The sequence below is a fragment of the Calidris pugnax genome, unplaced genomic scaffold (genome assembly GCF_001431845.1).
Source record: "Calidris pugnax isolate Ruff unplaced genomic scaffold, ASM143184v1 scaffold81, whole genome shotgun sequence".
NCBI lineage: Eukaryota > Metazoa > Chordata > Aves > Charadriiformes > Scolopacidae > Calidris > Calidris pugnax.
Window position 1 is genome coordinate 6,276,180 of NW_015090880.1, and position 19,640 is coordinate 6,295,819.

A 19,640-nucleotide genomic window follows, 5' to 3' on the forward strand; every position below is an offset into this window, starting at 1 on the left:
GGGGGGGACGGCGCGCGGCTGCGCCTGAGGTGTCTTGCGACGTGGAGCCCCGCGCCGCGCGTGCGCGGGACCGCCCCTCCCCGCCGCGCGAGCCCAGCCTCAGGCCGCGGCCGCCGCCGCCAGCCCCCGGGCTCTGAGGGCGGGTGGTGTCCCGTCCCCCCCCCTCCCGCCTCTCCGCTTCTGGGCCGGGGAGCGGGGTCTGCGCCGAGGATGAGCTGGTTCAACGCCTCGCAGCTCTCCAGCTTCGCCAAGCAGGCGCTGTCGCAGGCCCAAAAGTCCATCGACCGGGTGCTGGACATCCAGGCCGAGGAGAGCCCGTGGCCCGACGCCGTTATACCCGACTACGGCGACGGTAAGAGCGGGCGGGCGACCCAGGCCGTGCCCCTCAGCCCCCTGTGTGGGGTGGGCTGGGACACCTCCCCTCACGGCCTGCTGTCCCGGGCGGTGCCTTCCCCTCACCCGCCTCCTCTGCCCCCCTCCCCTGTCTCCCCCTCAGCCCGGGCCGGAGGGTGTGCTTTTGGGGGTTTAACCGGCCTCTCCTGTCCAAAGCCCGTTCTGCAGCGCCCGTGGTGCTTCTCCATCCCCCCTTACAGGTGAGGGAGGCACAACGGTGACAATAAACCTGAGGAAACCTCAGCAGCTCAAGCAATTCCTGGTTGTTGTCACCGGTGTTGTGCTTTGGGCAGCTGTACACTTCGTATTTCTCAAGGCATTGTTTTTTTTTTTTTCTTTACTAAGGCAGCAATAGGTGATAAAAACCTTTCTATTAATAAAAAGGGGGAAATTATGTTCTTCCTGAGGCATGCATGGATGTGCTTTTTTGTGACAGGAAGAGCAGAATACAAACTGAAAGTCTGGTCTGCATAAACCAAGCGAAGTTTCCACTTTTGTGGCATTAAGTTCATAATCCTGCAACATCTGTTGGAAGGAATGTGTTGGTGGAAAAATTGTCACGGCTTGGTTATGAGGAAGTGTGTCCTTGGTACGTGTGCTAATGCAGAACCTGAAAGAATGATCGGTCCTAAATTGCTGTTTGGAAATGAACGAGCAAAAAGGAGCTCTCTCATTAGAAACTTTTTTTTCCCCATAAACAATACCTTAAGTATAAGAATGAATGAAGAAAAGGAAAGGAAGCTAAGTCATCTAGAATCAGTGTCCTTATTGCAACTATATTTAGAAGAAAGGTATGTCTCTGCAGGATGGGGTTATTTCCAGGCATACTCACAGCAGAGTTAGATTTCTGAAAACTGAAAACCGAAACAGTTGAAAGTGTTCTCTAGGTTGGCTGCTCGTGCGGTCAGTTTGGCACATCTTTGTCCCTTTGTGGGAGCAAGGTCACTTGTGTAGCCCAGTGTTGTCTTAAATTACAGGAATTGTTTATAGAAGACTGAATTGTCCTTAAAACTTTAGCCTCGTCCAAGCATTTTTTTTTTTAAATTTAACTTATATCTGATGAATTACAGAGCTACTATAAATACTAAGGAAAGCAGCAAAGATCAGCCTGCATCTGCTTTTCAGGGAAGACATGTTTGTTTATAAAAGAGGTAAAACTATTTTCTGAACGTTACAGTTCCCTCATAGGGCTTTTTCTGAAGCTTTTGAATCATGGAGAAGGCAGTAATAAATGAAATGTTTGTAGTTTTTTGGTAATGAGATCAGTAATTATCTGAATGTGAGATCGTGAAGCCAATAGCTATCAACAGTTTCTGAAAGTGGTAGTCTGCTTTAAATACTATAACTCAGCCTTTTTTTAATAGATGCTACTGTATAAAGTGGGTTTGTTTTTAAGAAGCCTGAAATAGTTACGTTATCCAGATTATGTTTGTAGGTAAAGTCAAATTGTATATTATTTTTTGACTTATTGTTCTTACTTGGGATGCTACTGAAATTTGGTGCTGAAATGCTTATTATCCTTGCTGTTGACAAGTCCTGGAAAACCTGCAAGAAATACAATAATAAAACCTGTTGCCGTTGTTTTAGGGCAGCTTCAGAACTAAGCAGTGTTGTGGTTTGACACCAGCCGGTGACTGAACACCATGCAGCCACTCACTCACTCCACTCTGCCTGTGGGATGAGGAGGAGAATCGGGGGAGTAGTTAAAATACTTGGGTTGAGACAAAGACAGTTTAATAGGACTGCAAAGGAAGTGGAAATAATAATTATAAAGGAATATACAGCATGAGTGATGCCCTGTGTGGTTGCTCACTGCCTGCTGACCAATGCCCAGCCCCAGGCAGTGATCCTGGATCCCTCTCCTCAGCCAGTCCCCATTCATGTGCTGAGCATGATGTCTCTGGTTCGGAATAGTCCTTTGGCCAGCTCGTCCTGTCTATGCTCCCTCTCAGCTTCAGTGGGAAGCTGAAAAAGTCCTTGGACTGCTCAGCAACAACTAAAAATATCATTGTGTTATCAACATTCTTCTCATCCTAAATCCAAAATATAGCACTGTACCAGCTGCTAGTAAGAGAATTAACTCTCTGCTAGCCAAAACCAGGACAATATTTCCCCATGGGAGAAGAATAAAACTGTCATCTTAGCTGGGCTGCTGACAATGTGTATTGTCAGCTTCTTGCTGTTGCTTGGTGTGTGAGGGGACAAATACGGAGCCAGTCACAAACTGACAGATAACTTTTAAGACCTAGTAATTGTTTCCTCCTTTTGTAATCTGTATAATTCTGTAATTTTAAACTGTAGTTTTTCAGATTGTTTTGCCTTGCCTTCTCTCACTGTAGGAAGCAGGAGCCCACATTCTCTTTTGCTTGTTCCCTTGGCAAAGGAAATGCTTGCTTTTTCTGCCCGAATAGGCTTCAGGCTTGTTCTTAGAGCTTTCAGAATGCTGTGTGGGCTTGTTTCCTCTTCCCAGACACTTCTCTCCATCTTCTTTCTGAAATTCTCACTCTTGGATTTACTGGTGCATTTCTATATGGTTTCTTTCTGCCGTTGCTTAAGTTACTGTTTAACAGGAAGAGAGTAAGTTGGCTACATTCAGGTACTCCAGCTTTCTAGAGATGTCAGTGTCCACTTTCAGTCTTAAAATTACTTCCTGTCTCCCTTAAGCTTCTTTTGCTTTGTCTAAAAATCAGTTCCAGGCTTTGTAAGGAAGTGGTAATGAAAATGGTGCTGTTTGTTATCACCTATAATATTTACTTTATGATATTGAAAACATTTTTTTTCTGAATTGTTGCATCTAAAAAGACAGATACTGAAAAATAATACATTTTAAGTGTTCTTGCCCTATTTCTTTTTTTATTGTTTTAGGAACAAATTCTCTCATAAGTGGAGGATGGGATACATCTTCCTGGGGCTTAAGTTCGAATACAGAACCACAGAATCAGCCAGTATCACCAACAGCGATCACTAAGCCAGTGAGGAGGACGGTAGTAGATGAATCTGAAAACTTCTTCAGTGCCTTTCTCTCCCCAACAGATGTTCAGAGTATACAGAAAAATCCAGTTGTGTCCAAACCTCCAGCCAAATCACAGCGACCCAAAGAGGAGGTGAAAAGCACTTTAAAGGAGTCTCAGCACCCCAGTCAGGTGGAAGTACCAGTGACAACAGAGGCAGAAGTGAAGGATTCCTCTGTAGCTGGCCTAGTGGACTTGAAAAACCTTGATATTCCCAAGGAGAAATTAGAAGAGAATTCTGTGCTTAAATCTAACGCCAAGCATGAAGAAAGCACAAATGAAGTTGCTGACAAAAAGGTGTCTGCTCTGAATCTGGAAGTACCTGAAGATGCTCTTAATGAAAAGTCCAGAGCGGGAGGGGATGGAACGGGAGGTGCACGGGACAGCACTTCGCAGCCTCTCAATGCGGGTACAAAAGAGGTGGGTTTGGAAACTAAGGAGCGAAAGACTGAGGACAGGCAAAGCAATACACCCTCACCTCCAGTTAGCACTTTCTCCTCGGGGACATCCACGACTAGTGATATTGAAGTTCTGGACCATGAAAGTGTAATAAGTGAGAGCTCAGTAAGTTCAAGACAAGAAGCTGCGGATTCAAAATCCAGTCTCCATCTAATGCAAACATCATTTCAGCTTTTATCTACGTCTGCCTGTGCAGATTATAATCGTTTAGATGACTTTCAAAAAATGACCGAGAGCTGCTGTTCCTCTGATGCCTTTGAAAGAATTGATTCATTTAGTGTACAGTCTTTAGATAGTAGAAGTGTAAGCGAAATAAATTCAGATGATGAGTTGTCAGGCAGGGCTTCTGCTTCAGCATCTGTCGCTGTCAGTCCTTCTGTGCCAAAGACAGAAATGGTTGATGCCCTGAAAAATAAATCCGAAAACTTGAATGACGCTCCTGTTTTACATGCTGAGGAAGCTGAGATGGAAGAGAGTGGGAGAAGTGCAACCCCTGTTAATTCTGAGCAGCCAGATGTTTTGGTTGCTACGGTGCAAACTGTGGAGGAACAGATTGTGGAAGAGGAGCCTGAACCGCAGCAGGATGCGGCTGAAAAATTGTTAGAAGAGGACACTGAAAAGCAAGAGTTAAAAAAGGTAACTGTAAAACATGTTTTGCCAACACACCCTTTTTTTTTTTTTTCCCAAACAAATGAAACTCCTATTATCTCCTTATGTAGATATTAACTTCACCTTATTTGAGTGAATTAATTGATGCTGAACTACTTTACCTTGTAGAAGACAATCCTTGATACTCTGCAGTAGAATAATACTGGTGAAATTTCTGGTCAAACAGTTTCAGGTTGTACCTAATCCACCTAGTTACTGTGAATTGGGAGCAGTGCTAACAAACAGGAAGCCTTGATAGGTCAAATATGTTATATTCATTCTTTGGTGTAATTTTTTTTTCTGTGAAAGGTGAAGGAGATTCCTTAAGTATTTTGATAGGAATCATGAAACTACAAGACTTTAGTATTTCAGCAATAATCAAGATAATATTCTGCAAGCATTTTTTTCCAGACTTAGAAACCCTCAAAACTTGATTGCATTCCAGGAGCATTATGCATGTTCTTTGAGGATAGCAGTAGTCGGTGTAAATAAGTGCTTTTTACTAGATAAATTAATGGGGGGTTTTAAGCAGAAATAATCCTTACTTTTAAAGAGAAGGTACATTAGGCTTTTTAATGAAGAAGATAAGCATAGTTATGGATAGTGAATAGGTTAAAATAAATTTGTATGGCTAGTTTAGATGGGTGGGATGACTTAGAAATACTGCAAAGTAGCATACTGAAGTGCATGGAAGGCTCAACTGGAGCTTTGAAGCCGTGTGCTTTGTGCAGTTCTGCTAATGTCTTGTGTGCACTATCTTTTTTCCATTTCCTTTGTTGCCTTCCTGTCTGTCTATCCTTGTTTTTAATTTCTGAGCTCATTTGGCATGTGTTTTGCTCTGTTTCTTTGCATTTTGCTTTGCTTGTAATTTATGTGCCATAAATGGGCCCTGCCCGTGGCCTTGCCCTGTAGGCATGTTTGCAATACTGCTGCTGTTTCTAGTAAAAATAAAGGGAAAAGCAGTTGCTTATGGGAGTTCATAAAATACCAATGTAATCTGGGTTTAAGGAAAGCATTTTTTGATGTAAATCATACAAAATGTCAGTGTAAATTCCTTAGGGAACTCCACAGCCATGAACTGATCTATATACATTTTCCTAACTTAAATGGTTATACATTGTGGGAAATAGTGACAATGGACCACATCAAATTCTGTCTTTCATTGGCCTTAATTGAGGTACACGTATAGAATCTGTTTCATTTGTTTATATTTGTATATTTGCATGTATGTTTGTGTTATTTCTCTATATTTAGCTTTCCAAAATCTGCTATTAAGAATTATTTTGATGATGTGAGCTAAGAGCTCTTGACCCTGCCTGAAAGTTTTCTTCTCTCATCTGATGCTGTTTTGCTGCTTTGTGCTAGCAGCTCACAGAAGAGAATTTACATTTCCAAAGCAAATTATTCTGTGATTCTGTAAAGGGTGGTATAAGGAGCACTGGGTGTCTTAATGGTTAATGTTAGCTATAGTTTTATAGGCTATCAGCTCTCTTTTAAAATTTCATTTATAATTAAATATAACTGTTGATGGATATTGTTGAGGAACTTAGGTCAGCCACCTGTGCTTATTTAGTAGGATTTGTACACCTGTAGAAAACAGGTGTCTTGTGTTTAGATATTGCTTAGCTCTAAATTAATGTGGCAGAAACATGGTAATCTTCACTGACTTTTATCTAAAATTCCTAAAAACATTGATAAGTTCAGCTTTAAATAGTGTTGGGAGGGAATGGTGGGGGGAAAGGGGAAGCCTGCCCCTCTTGTGTTTTAATTGTCCCATTCATCTGATCTTTATCTGTAAAAACATTGTCCAGATGATTGATTCATTAACTGAGAAACTGGAGAAGAGGGAAATACAGTTATTAAGTACTAGTAAAGAAAAGGCGCGCCTGGAAGAAGCTTATGATAACCTAAAAGAGTAAGTATGAAAATATACATAGTAGTGGGTAGAACTGTAATTTTACTGTAATAGAATCAGTAGACAATATCATAAAACAAGTAGCTTTGTAACTAGAACAAAGGTTGCAAGGAATGAGCAGTGTTTGGGAAAGGTGGAAATAATGATTGCATGTACTGTGTATTTTTTTAAAGACACATTACTTCTTGGGGCCAAAGTCTCTTTTGGGAAGAGGCTGGTGAAAGCTTTATGTAAGTAAGTAAGCAGTAGGAATAACAGACAGATAGACTTGGTTATTGTAAAGATCTTTGTTATAAGACTGGATTCAGCTGTTAAGGAAGACTGACTTTTTTGATACAGATGGATGAACTTGATTTACTAAGTAATTTGCCAACTAAAACGTAGGCAGTGAAACTGCGGTAGAAGGGCTGGTTGTAGGGAAAAACCTGAATTCATTATTTAATTCAGTTAAAATTAAAAGGAAAAAAAATGAAAAGTTGGATTTACCAGTTTACTGATCAAATATCAAGTTTAAAAATGTACTGATAGTATTCGAAGCTTACTATATAATGACTAAATTGATCCTAACTTGCTATATAATGACTTAATTGATTTTAATACATTTAATCATTTGCCCTGTATATGATACAGACTATGGTTAATCAGAAGGAACATGATTAAGGGGCAAAACATTTAAGGGAAATCAAACATTTCATTCTTTTCATGGGTAAATTACTGAATTAATAAAGATCTTTGATCAGTACTTCTAATATGGATGTGGTTTTTTGACTCTGCTTAATGTGTGTAAAATAAAAAAAAAAAACCCAAACCACATTTTAAAAGCATGTAAGACAACCTATAGCAAACTGCTTGGAATGTGCCATAACCATGTGACTGTTCTGAAATGTAGTGAAATGTTTAGAATGAAAGAAGAGAGCAGTAGCCTTTCATCTCTGAAAGAGGAGTTTGCTCAGCGAATTGCGGATGCTGAGAAGAAGCTCCAGCTTGCCTGCAAGGAAAGAGATGCAGCTAAAAAGGTAATTTGGCTTTTTAGTGACATGAATGTTTAAAATTCTAGAACAAAATTATATTTCTTGAGGTAGATTCATAAAAATTAAGCTAGGGAAAAGCAGGAGACTAACAGGTGCTATTAGTAACTGGCATAAGTCAATTGTAGCCTCCCAGGCTGCTCGTTGTTTCCTGGTGTTGACACATGTATTCTCACAGCCATGTTGTCAACCAAGTTAGGGAACTCATTTAAGTTAAAGTTAGCCTGGTTTCGAAGAAAAAAGGTTTAACATCTGCTTTCGTTTCCCTTGTACCTGATTTGCATCAGACTGAGGGAGAAGAATGGTGTGGGGAGGTGGCAAAGAATGGGAATGGCTTTCTGGTTTTGAGGAAAAAAGGTTTAACATCTGCTTTCATTTCCCTTGTACCTCTGTATGCATTTGCATCAGTCTGAGGGAGAAGAATGGCGTGGGGAGGTGGCAAAGAATGGGAATGGCTTCTTTAGAGGATTCAGTGGTCGGCAAATTAGGGACTGGGGACAGATTGGTTTGGAATGAGCAAAGAAGTCTGCAGCAACAAAGTTTATGGAGTTTAAATATTCCTGAACTGGTGTCACAGCATTACATTTCTCTAGCTTATTGCTAGTCTCCTAAAAGTAAACTCAATTCTGTAACTGGAAAAAAAATAAATTTAACAATTGTTTTATCACTGTACATGTCACTGTGTTGGCATGGTAGTAAGTTGGAATAGAAAAATTCTCTGATACCTGTGTGCGAATATAACAGTCTGATTTTACTATATTGCAAAAGTTTAAGGTATAGAAAGTGAAACGGAAGAAGGAGTTGGAACAAGTTGTACAGAAAATTTATGAAGTCTCAGCCCTTGGAGGTTTTTAAAACTTGATGGAATAAGTCTCTGAGCAATCGGATTTGATCAGATAATCTCCAGAGTTCCCTTCCAACCTAAATCGCTTTTGGAGAAAAGCCTTTTGAGAGGAAGTGGAGAAGAAAAAATAGATGAGTGTAACTTAGTATGTATTTATGCATAAATATATTTTAATAAGTGTTCTTAAGTATTTTATCCTATTATTTAGGAAGTAAAGACTGTTAAAGAAGAACTGGCTACTAGACTTAATAGTAACGAAACTGCCGAATTACTGAAAGAGAAAGAAGAGCAAATCAAAGGATTAATGGAGGAAGGTGAGAACTGAAAAAAAAAATTAATAGTAAAAATTTATAGAATAATTTGAAATGTACTGCCTTGACATATGAGCCTTCTTTATGTGAGGGGAAAAAAAAAACACATTATTTGAAGCATGTTAGATGTTTCTGAACATCTAAACCATGTAGGTAGCAGCAAAGAGCAACAGGAGGGATCAGTCAACTAGAGATGGCTGGAGGGCTACTTTCTGCAGTGCATGTTAAAGGTGCTGTGAGGTAAAACCAGCGTGCAGTACAACACTCCCTTTCAGCAGAAATCTAACTAGGGTGTTGTTCAAGGCATTTCTGCAGTGTCTCTCTTGCTACTTTTTAATTTTGAAAGGAAAACATAGTTACTAAGTGAACAGGTCACTTTGATTTTGTGGTTTTTTTTCCTGATATGATGAGCACATTTTCTTTACTTTCAATGCCTTTCACTTCCTATCCTATGTCACTATTGCTTAGTATGGCAAGGTCATCTCAGGATAAGGTAGATTTAAAACGTAAGAACTTGCATGAAAAAAATATAAAATTAAGTATTTTGACTTCTATTTAATTATTATTTTCATGGGACTGAAGAGCAGGTGTGAATAGAGACAGTTCACAGAGTAACAGCAATATGCACTAGCTTTATGTTAATTTTCTTCACAGGAGAAAAGCTTTCAAAACAGCAGCTGCACAATTCCAACATTATTAAGAAATTAAGAGCCAAGGAGAAAGAGAGAGAGAATACTAACACAAAACAGAACAAAAAGATTAAGGAATTGGAAGAGGAGTTGCAGCACTTAAAACAGGTGAGATATAAAAAGTCTTTTGTTTTGGTTTGGTTTTTTTTTAATAAAAATAAATATTAGCCACAGAGTAGCCTTTTGGTGAGGCTCTTGTTTAACAAATCTTTTTTCTTTTCTGAGAGCCTTCTCTATCCCATATTATTGGAAGGCAGAGATGTGATTCTGGGTGCATTCTCAGGGCAGTTTACAACTGCGGTCAGGTATCTCTCCAGCTGCTTGTTTGCACTGGCACTGCTGTAGGTTATCGGGTGGGCTGGCCAAATTCACTTCACTGAATTTCAGATGGAAAACCTGTACCAGCAGAATTTGGGCAGGGTTTTTTGTTTAGTAAGTGATTGAATCAAAATCTTGGAGGCAGCAGAGCCAGCATGAGGAAGTGTGTGAAACTGGTGAAGAGTCCCCTCCTCTGGGGGAGATGAGGGAGCAAAACCTTTCTCTTTTGGTGAAGTGTTAGATCAGTTTAGTCATTTTGTGTAAATTCATCCTGAATTGGTTGCCACACTTGACATTGTCCTCAGACGGTGTCATCTACCCCCTGTACTGGGATTAGTCTCATGCTTTTTGTTTGCACTCTAACAGGTGCTTGATGGTAAGGAAGACCTTGAGAAGCAGCATCGAGACAGCATTAAACAACTGAACAGTGTTGTGGAGCGACAAGAAAAGGATCTGGCCAAACTTCAGGCAGAAGTGGAAGACCTTGAAGAGCGGAACAGAAGTGTCCAGGCAGCACTGGACAGCGCATACAAGTAAGCAGATATTTGTGTGCTTGTCTTCAGCCCTACATTCAGCTTCTGTGGCTATTTCTTGTGCAGTGCTTGTGAAACGTTAATATATAAGAAAGTTATTCGCAGTCACTATTGCCATTGTATAAACTCTAAATGCATAGCACTTGTTTTTTTTCTCCCCAGGGAACTTGCAGATCTTCATAAAGCAAATGCTACAAAGGACAGTGAGGCACAAGAAGCAGCCCTAAGTCGGGAAATGAAGGCAAAAGAGGAGCTTGGGTTAGCTCTGGAGAAGGCTCAGGATGAGGCCCGGCAGCAACAAGAAGCTTTGGCAATTCAGGTGGGTCTTAAATGGAATGAATAAAATTTCGTTTCATTGAACAAATGACTTGACTTGGATGATGTGTTCAACCGACATAATGAACAAGATGCAGGATAAGGTGGAACTCATTTTTGTGTACTTACCACATAACTAATGGATTTCTTTCCTGTGAACTTGTTCAGTCTTTAGTGGTAGTTGTGCTAAGCTTTAAAATACTAATTTTATTTAAAAACACTTCTAGTTTTACTTGTCTAAATGAAGTGACTTTGTCAGACTCTATGTTAAGTTTGTAGTGCTTTTACCATGATGCAAAGTTCAAGAAATGCAGTTGGACAAAATTTTTAGTGATAGATAAATGAGTGTAATGATTTGTGTGTGTGCAAAACTGAAGCCTTTAACTTGTAAACAGACTTACCCTGTCTAACATTTAAAAATGGTGTAGGACTGTAGCAGTGAATAGGTGGTAGTGTACCTTTTCACAAGAGATAAGTGACAGTGTCTCGTTTGTTTAGGTGGCAGACCTGAGGCTGGCACTGCAACGGGCAGAACAGCAGGCAGCAAGAAAAGAAGACTATTTACGCCAGGAAATCAGTGAACTCCAACAGGTGCGACAGCAAATAGATGACATCAACTTGTATCTGCAAGGATGACTTCTAAAATGAGAAATGAAACACTAGCATGACATTAATAGACTGAAAAAAGAGGCTTTTAGTTGCCTACAGTATTTGTCCAGTGTAGAACAACAATAAAAATACTAAAGGAAACAGTTTTTTTTAATCACATATTGAAAACAAAATACGCTAGCATGACATTAATAGACTGAAAAAGAGGCTTTTAGTTGCCTACAGTTTTTGTCCAGTGTAGAACAACAGTAAAAATACTAAAGGAAACAGGTTTTTTTAATCACATATTGAAAACAAAATAGTAACTTTTGTGGTGCCTTTGAAATGTAATGCTCTTCTGGTATAAGACAAAGTACAGCTATTAAGTTTGTAATAGTCCTCTGAAACTGCTACCAAATATTTTTCAAATTACTCTTTAGGTGCTTCTTAAAAATAATTTTCTTGTTCTTAAGGTCTAAAAAATAGATAGATTGTTGCCAAAATGTTTCAGGTGTTGCTCAGAGGGCTCTTGAAATGTAAATTTCAGGACTGTTGTTCTGTCATGTATCTAAAAATTTTAGGCTTCTATCTTGAAATTTCACACTTCGTTGTGAGTTTTAGCATGTAAAGCAATTGCTATGTGTTTAGCTGAATTCTATATTAATCTTTTAATCCACCATATGATTTTAAAGCTTAATTGTATTTCATTTGTGATTTCAGAGGCTCCAAGAAGCAGAGAGCAGGAACCAAGAACTAAGTCAAAGTGTTACATCTGCTACACGGCCCCTTCTCCGGCAGATAGAAAATCTGCAAGCCACACTGGGAGCACAGACCTCTGCCTGGGAAAAATTGGAAAAGAACCTTTCTGACAGACTTGGTAAGATGTTTTTTACTTTTACTGAACAGTGAGGCTCTTGATGAAGATGTGAGATGGCTGAAGGTAAATGAGAAGGGCTTCACACTTGCCCAAAGTGTAGGTGGTAGATCAGGAGAGATGAGCACAAAATGCTTTTATTTAAGGAAATGGTATGTGGGGTATTCTGACAAGGTTCTTGGAGAGGTAATTTCATGATTCTCTTTAAAATACATTGTATCATAAGACTGTAAGACAGAGGTGTTAAGAGGTGTGTGTCATTAGAGCATCTAAAGGAAGGATGGACATTGAGACACTCGAAGACCACCAGCATTTTCAGCTTGGTGCTTAGGTTTTGTGTTGTGAAGGTTTGAATCATTTACTTACCTAACTGCATAGGTAATGAGACATATATTTGTTGATACAGCAATTATCTATTATTTTAAATGAAAAACACATAAAGTGGCCAAAGATGGACCCAGAGAAATTGCTTCTTTTCTGGAAGCAATCTGCTGTTGTATATTGCATTCTGAAAGAGTATCAGGTCTCCTGGTTCTGCGTTGCTTTGTTCGTCTAACTGCATGGTGAAAAATACATAATTTCCTTCAAAACAGAAAGCAGTTCTGCTTTTTTTTTTTGTTTGGTGGGTTTTTCTGTTAAAACACTAGTTTAATCTAAAAAATCTCAAATTCCATGTTGATGCTTAAATAATTGGCCCACGTTGTAGATGTTTGATCAAAAAAATTAAACTTGATGTTTTTCTTAATATTAGGTGAGTCTCAAACTCTTCTAGCAGCAGCTGCTGAAAGAGAACGGGCTGCTACAGAAGAACTTCTTTCTAATAAAATTCAGATGTCTTCTGCTGAATCTCAGAATAGTCTTTTAAGGCAAGAAAATACACGCCTTCAGGCTCAGCTAGAAGTGGAGAGAAACAAATTGAAGAAAATAGAAGATGAAAACAGTAGGTGAGTTGTGGTTTTGGTTTAAAGTTGTAGTGACCTGGAGTAAGCTGTCTGACATAACCATCTGCAGCAGATCTCTTTGCAAGTCACAAGACTTGATTCTTTGGAGTGTCAATAGGATTATGCAAAAGGTTGACAGCTATTGATAAAGTTGCCCAACTTGTTAACGATCTCTTGTTTCATGCTGAAGATAGAACTGTATTACTTTCCTTATGTTCTAAAAGTGTATGAATCTAAAGTAAATGCAGAGTACTTATTTAATGACTCTCTCTACCTCTTTCTTTCCTCTGTGTAGGTATGAGGTTGAACTAGAGGGGCTCAAAGATGAGTATGCAAAAACCTTGGAAGATGCAAAGAAAGAAAAGGTATTGCCTACTTCAGCTTCAATCTATGGTGTTGCTGAAGTCTGAGCTAACAGGAGGTTAACAGCCTGTGTTTGTCTTTGTAGGCACTGCTAGCTACTCAGTTAGAAATGGAGAAGATGAAAGTTGAACAGGAAAGAAAGAAAGCAGTTTTTGTGCAAGAAGCAGCAAAGGAGAAGGTACTAAAAGCTGATGTTGAGTCTTATTGATACTGCCATTATTTGAGTAGGTGTCTAAAACCTGACACAGTCGCAAGCAGCAAAGTGGATGTAGAGCAGTACAGCACGTACTGGTTTTCTTTGCTTAGGCTACAGCATTGCCTCCACTGAATTCCTGTTCTATGTTTCATGATTGTGTAATGTACCACATGCTTTCCAGCTTAAGTCACTGAACAGTCCTCAATAGTCAATAACTTTGTTACTGCTAATTAGCAGTTGATACTCAAGTAAAATTGTTTCTATTACTGATTTCTTACCATCTTCAGTTCTAAAATCTAAGTGCTTTATCCTTCAGAGGCTAGCGTGCTTTTGGATGCTGCTTGTAAAAAGATGTCAGTCTGTTTGGAAGATTAATCAGTAAGGTATTAGCACGTGAGAAATACACTTTATTTAAAAAAAAAAAAAAGTATTAATATGCATTCCAAAAAAGAGACGTACTTCTGGGTTTAGGGTATTCTTTGGGCACAGAAAACAGCCTCTGTATTTCACTTAGCTACTTGAAAAAGAAATTATTTTGGTGTAATGCACAGCTTCTGTCTTCATTTCCTGAAAGGTCTGAGAGCTTGAACATAGGCTGTGAGTGTTCGTAGCACAGTAATTTTTCATTATTGAGCTTTCAGATGTTCTGGGGATGGGGGAAGGTGAAGGGTTATCAGTCACACTGTGTTCGATAATTGGTGGTGGAAGAGGACAGTCTGTTCTTTACAGAATCTGTCTTTTACTGTCTTGTAAACTTCTTTCTTTATCTAATTGGTGATGTGTGGGGCTTTTTTGTTTGTTTGTTTTAAGGATCGGAAGTCATTTACAGTTGAAACAGTTTCAAGTACTCCAACTATGTCACGCTCTAGTTCCATAAGTGGAGTTGACATGGCAGGTCTTCAGACATCTTTCCTCTCACAGGTATCATATATCAGTTACATTGGCTTTTTTTTTTTTTGACTGCTTTCTTTCCTCTTCAAGAAGCTTTATCAATGTAGAAAATGACTCTTCAAGAGTATATTGGCCTTAAACAATAATTCCTATGCAGAAACGTCTAAAACCTGCTTACAAGATGTCTATGATTGTAAAACATCCGTGAAAGACAGCGTGAAATTTTTATTGCAGAGTAATATATGCATGTATACCTGTATTGGTGCTGAGTTCACATCTAATTTCATCTAGGAGAATTGAATAACACTGGTAGGAGTTAAATCAATTGATTTATTTTTACTAGCAATCCTGGTTGAGGGCACAACCCTGCTCCCTCGGCAGTATCATTGACTGTTGTGGTCTGTGTGAAGTCTCCTGCTTCTCCTGCTTTCCTCTGGATGTGGTTATCAATGTCCAGGTTTAAATGGCCATTGTACAGGTGCCATGAGAACTTGCCAGTAAGGAGCTATATCAAATTGTACCTACTCACCTAAGCTTTTGTTTTAAAAACAAACTTTCAGCATTGAAATGCTTGCCTAGTAACAATATAATTTTAAATCTTAAATGATGGAATACTTCAGGAGAGGGAAAATACCCAAGGGTGTACATTTTTGTCTAATTTTAAGCTTCTCTAACCTTTTGTTTGTAGGATGATCCTCACGATCACTCATTTGGGCCCATAGCTACCAGTGGGAGCAATCTTTATGACGCTATAAGGATGGGAGCAGGTTCAAGTATAATTGAAAACCTTCAGTCACAGCTAAAACTAAGAGAAGGAGAGATTTCACATCTCCAGGTACTGACCAAATAGAGCATTTGTACATGTAAATACTAATGCAATCATTATTATATTGTTGGCTTTATATTCAAAAGGCATGGTTGCTCCCCTCACAGCAGAGTGCATTCCCCTTTCGTGACAGTTCTGTTCACCAAAGTAGCCACTGGAGGTATGTGTAGGGATGAACAAGAGAAGCATTTGTTGCTTCCTTTTTTGTTTCAGCAAGGACCTATCCAAAGAACTTAACTTGTATATCTGAAAAAGGAAAAAAAAAAAAACAACAACAAAAAAAACCACCCCACTGATCATATTTGAGAAGTGCTTCTGAGGTGTGCTGTTTCATAGACTGGTTTAAGGAGAAGCCTTAATTACCTGATCAAAAATATTTTTATATGGTAAATCCTTTCGTCCTCCTAATTGTTCAAAGTGTTTACCGTAGCTGGAAATTGGAAACCTTGAGAAAACTCGATCAATAATGGCAGAAGAACTGGTTAAATTAACAAATCAAAATGATGAACTTGAAGAAAAAGTGAAGGAAATACCAAAATTACGTGCGCAGTTAAAGGTAAGTGTGTTTCTGATGTAAATCTGGTGTAAAACTGACATATTTGCATTTTTTAGGAATACCCCTATCAATTTAAGATTATATTCAAATCTGTCCCTAATTGTAAATGACTGAAGAGCCTGGGATTTTTTTTCTGTAGTAGAATCTGAAAATGCCAACTCCATGACTAGGTAGTCACTTTAGAATCCAGTTGTTTGAAAGGTGTGCTGTGCATAAGATGGCATGCTAAGTTGGGGAGAGAACTTTTTTGTTTCTCTCATTTTAAGACACTTCTCTGAAATACCTTTTTAGTAAAGGAGGTGTTTTGATAAATAGTGTGGATTTAGGAGAGTTTCATGCAGAAGCTGAATGAGTGTGCAGAAGTGATAGAGGTAATAGGACAAATATTTTAATCCCCCGAATGTTTAAGAAAATATTGTGGATAGTTTCGGAATGATTTTGGAAGCGATCATTGTTTTATAAATACAGAATGTTAGAATTCCTGATGAAACATTTCATAAGCTGTGGCCGTTTCTGTAGTAAAACTCAGTGCAGTTTGCAAACTGATTTTAATGGTTATAGCTGTTGGACTTCAAGGTGCTTCTGTACGTCCTGTGAAGCCAGCAAGTCTTTGTAGTCAAGGATCTTTGTCTTTGGAGTATCTTCCTTTTATATCTACAGTATAAATCTAGCCATATTTAGAGAGTCAAAGTGTAAAGTATTTTTGAAGAGTTTACATGTGCTTCATTGCAAAGTAGTTATACTTTGATAAAATAGCGCTACACTTATTTTCCCTAGTAGCGTAAAACACTATCCAAGCAGCAACTTCTTTTTTAAGTTGAAGACTAACAAACTTTATGTCCTTGCAGGATTTGGATCAAAGATACAATACAATTCTTCAGATGTATGGAGAGAAAGCAGAGGAAGCTGAAGAACTCCGACTAGATCTCGAAGATGTGAAAAACATGTACAAAACTCAGATAGATGAACTTTTAAAACAAAGACAAAACTAATTCCTGCTGGAACTCTTAACGTTATATGATAACAGATTGTAAAGATAATTGTTTATGTAAATGCTGAATTTAAATGTCTTGTAAAAAAAACAAACCTGTACTATAGAAAATGTGACTATATAATAGAGTTCATATGTTGACAAAGAAATCAGTGCTTTAAGTGTCTTGTACTGTCTGCAGTTAAATTATTTGTGCAATATTTAAAATTCTTTTCAGTCATCCCTTTATTTAAGCTTTTGTTAAACGGTGAATCATTTTGCTTGTGAACAGTAGCAGAAATGATGATTGTTACCTCACGAAACAGCACTGGAAGGCATGAGTTTTACTAACGCAGCCCCTTGATTCATAAACTCTTGTGTACCTATGAAAATGACATTAGAAGTCTTTAAGTGTTCTTAATATGAGTTTTTCTAAAATCTCGTCAGTTAATTTTTAATAACAAAGTATCAGTGGCTTGCTCTCTGAAGCATAATAAGTAGTTATTTTTATGACAGGAAAATCTCACATTTGTACTCGCATCTGAACATGTTAGGATGAGAATTCTCTATTCTTAGACAAATCAGATTAGTCTGGCTATTTTACACTAAGCCCTCTAAAGCAGAGCGTGAGACTCAGACGAGACTTTCAATTACAGCTTCATTTTGTATATTGCTTGTGTTGTCTCGTGAGCTCTCTAGAGACAGCACCTCTGCTTGTAATTCTAAATGTGTTTAACTTTTAACACCAGAAATCTGAACTACTCAATGTTTATTCTGGGGTTGGACGCTGATTTTTAACAGTAGCTAAAACAGTTCAGAAGAATGCAGAATATATTTTTTTTAAATGAATTGCTGCTGCTCTCATGGTTCCTTGTATATAAGTAGCAAGGCTTAGCCTTTTTCCATAATTGTACTGTGACTTAATATAGTTTTCAAGCAAATCTCCAGTGGCTGCAAAGTATTTCTCATGTCATTCCTTAAGCAAGGTATTGGTCAAATAGCATCCACGTGGCATGACGTTGGGCTGCATTTTTGGTAATGTCAGAGGAAGCGTTTGAATTGGCCCCTTGGGAATGCTGAGAACCGGAGGAAGAAGCTGACGTCTTCCTCTCTGCATTCCAGGCACCACATATTTTGCTACGTCTCAGAGCTGTAGCTGTGGTAGGTACTCGTGTGAAATACTCAGCGCTTGAAATTCTTTGCTTATCGTCCCATTGCCTCGATTGTGAGAGGTTTCTTTCACATCCCTGTGCGTTGCAGTGTGTGTTGGAGAACTCTCTTCCTGCTTGTGCATTCAGTGGACTGAGAGAGACCAAGGATGTGAATGATGAGAAATTGCTTCTGCAGAAAAGCCTCTTGATGCTAGGACTTTTCTACAGGAGTTAGGGATTTGTTCCTCGTTGAGAGAACAGTGAGTCACTGAAGTTACACAGGCAAGGGTACATTCATGGAAAAGCCTAGCTCAGTTTGAGATTCAGGCAGTACTTTGAGAATTTCAATAAAGCCATAGGGCAAGAACACTAAAAATTGTCTTAGAGACTTTAACTGCTTTAATAAAATAAAGGACTTTTTTTTTTTTTCATGGGGAGGTGGGAAGGAACTACCCTCTTCCTGTCTTAGTTTCAGAGTGGAAACCAAGGTTGAAAGCATTTTTCTTCCAAATGCCAAGTGCTTTTGAAGGTAACATTTCCTGGGTGAGTGGATACTCCTTAAGGGCTGACACAGGTGCTGTTTTGAGTATGTCTCAGACTATCTTTGGGTTTTCAGAAAGAGGTTAGGTAAATGGGAAATTTTACCATGCAGTCAGCATTAACTGCTTTAGATAAAAAAGCATTCGTCAGAGTATTAGATTTTTAAATTTTATGAAAGCAGATGTAAATATTTGTATTGACTATTTTTGGATTCTTTATTCCCATTTAGTGCAACCTTTACTATCCCCTGAGCATCAGATGGCCTGCTGTGTCTTAATCATCAAAGCCTTAGGGAACAAAGTGGCTGTTGGAAGGTAACACAGACTGCAAAGTGTTGTGTTTTGATCAGCTTTGGTACAAATCTTGTATTCTTGTTTTGAAGAAACATTAACGGACACCTTAACCTCATTGCTATGAGATTGACTAGAAAAGTAACATGCAAAATGAAAGGTTTTAGGTCAGAATACTGATGTCCACTTCTATTTAAATTTATTATATTTCTTATGAAAGCAACTAATCTATACCTCATTTTCACTGCACATGCAAGTGTGAAGAAATGCTGTTTAAAGGGCTTACTCAAAGCTCAGAGGAGGATTATTTCCAGTCTGGGGTGGGTGACAGCGAGGTCTCTGTTACCGTTGGTGGGCCTGGGCGAGGTGCAGCCTCTGCTGGTCCCCGCTTCTCTGGGCCTTGTGTTCATCCTTCACCAACACAGGAGGTGGTGGTCAAAATCCTTCATGAGAGAAATGGTTAGCGCTGTTCATTTGTTGTTTATTTTTTGTCCTGCTACAAGTTTGTTGCGGTTAGTGTACTTATGTTCTACTAAGGGCTATAATGATCCCGAATACACGACGAAATGGTGAAATTGGAACCCTTGGTTTCTGGATGTAAAATGTGTATAAACTGTAAAAAGCATGGGGTCAGGGTAAAATAAAACTTTGTGCTAAGACTGTGCCCTGGTTCTTTTTGAGAAAAGGCTCAAAAATAGTTTTGGGGTGGGTGGGTGTGTATGAACCCTGTGGTATGAAAGGAAAATACCGCCGAAGTTAGAGTATATCAAATGTAGTTTGAATTTAGAGTTACAAATGCCAGTGGCTGTTCAGGCGCCAGAAGGTGGTTTATTTATAAATGCACTGCGGTAATAGGATTAAAGGCGATGTGAAATTTAGACTAATTTCCTTTATTCAAGCAGAAGGGCTGTCTGAGGGGGAGCGGTCACCTGTAAAGGAGGGGAGAAGAGCTCGAAGGACCCGAGCGTTAGTGCCCAACACCCCTCGGTT

The 19,640-nt window shown here is 39.0% G+C and overlaps 1 protein-coding gene across 1 annotated transcript; it reads left to right on the forward strand.

Annotated features, from left to right (window-relative positions):
• The first annotated feature begins 84 nt into the window (after positions 1-84).
• Positions 85-19,313, forward strand: TMF1 (TATA element modulatory factor 1). Its single transcript, XM_014946797.1, has 17 exons — positions 85-352; positions 3,259-4,499; positions 6,323-6,426; positions 7,316-7,442; positions 8,507-8,612; positions 9,264-9,406; positions 9,983-10,149; positions 10,312-10,468; positions 10,963-11,055; positions 11,773-11,929; positions 12,678-12,870; positions 13,163-13,232; positions 13,316-13,408; positions 14,237-14,347; positions 15,006-15,152; positions 15,574-15,699; positions 16,548-19,313. The coding sequence occupies exons 1-17, from the start codon at positions 211-213 to the stop codon at positions 16,689-16,691; spliced, it is 3,321 nt and encodes a 1,106-aa protein (XP_014802283.1). The 5' UTR covers positions 85-210; the 3' UTR covers positions 16,692-19,313.
• The last annotated feature ends 327 nt before the right edge of the window (positions 19,314-19,640 follow it).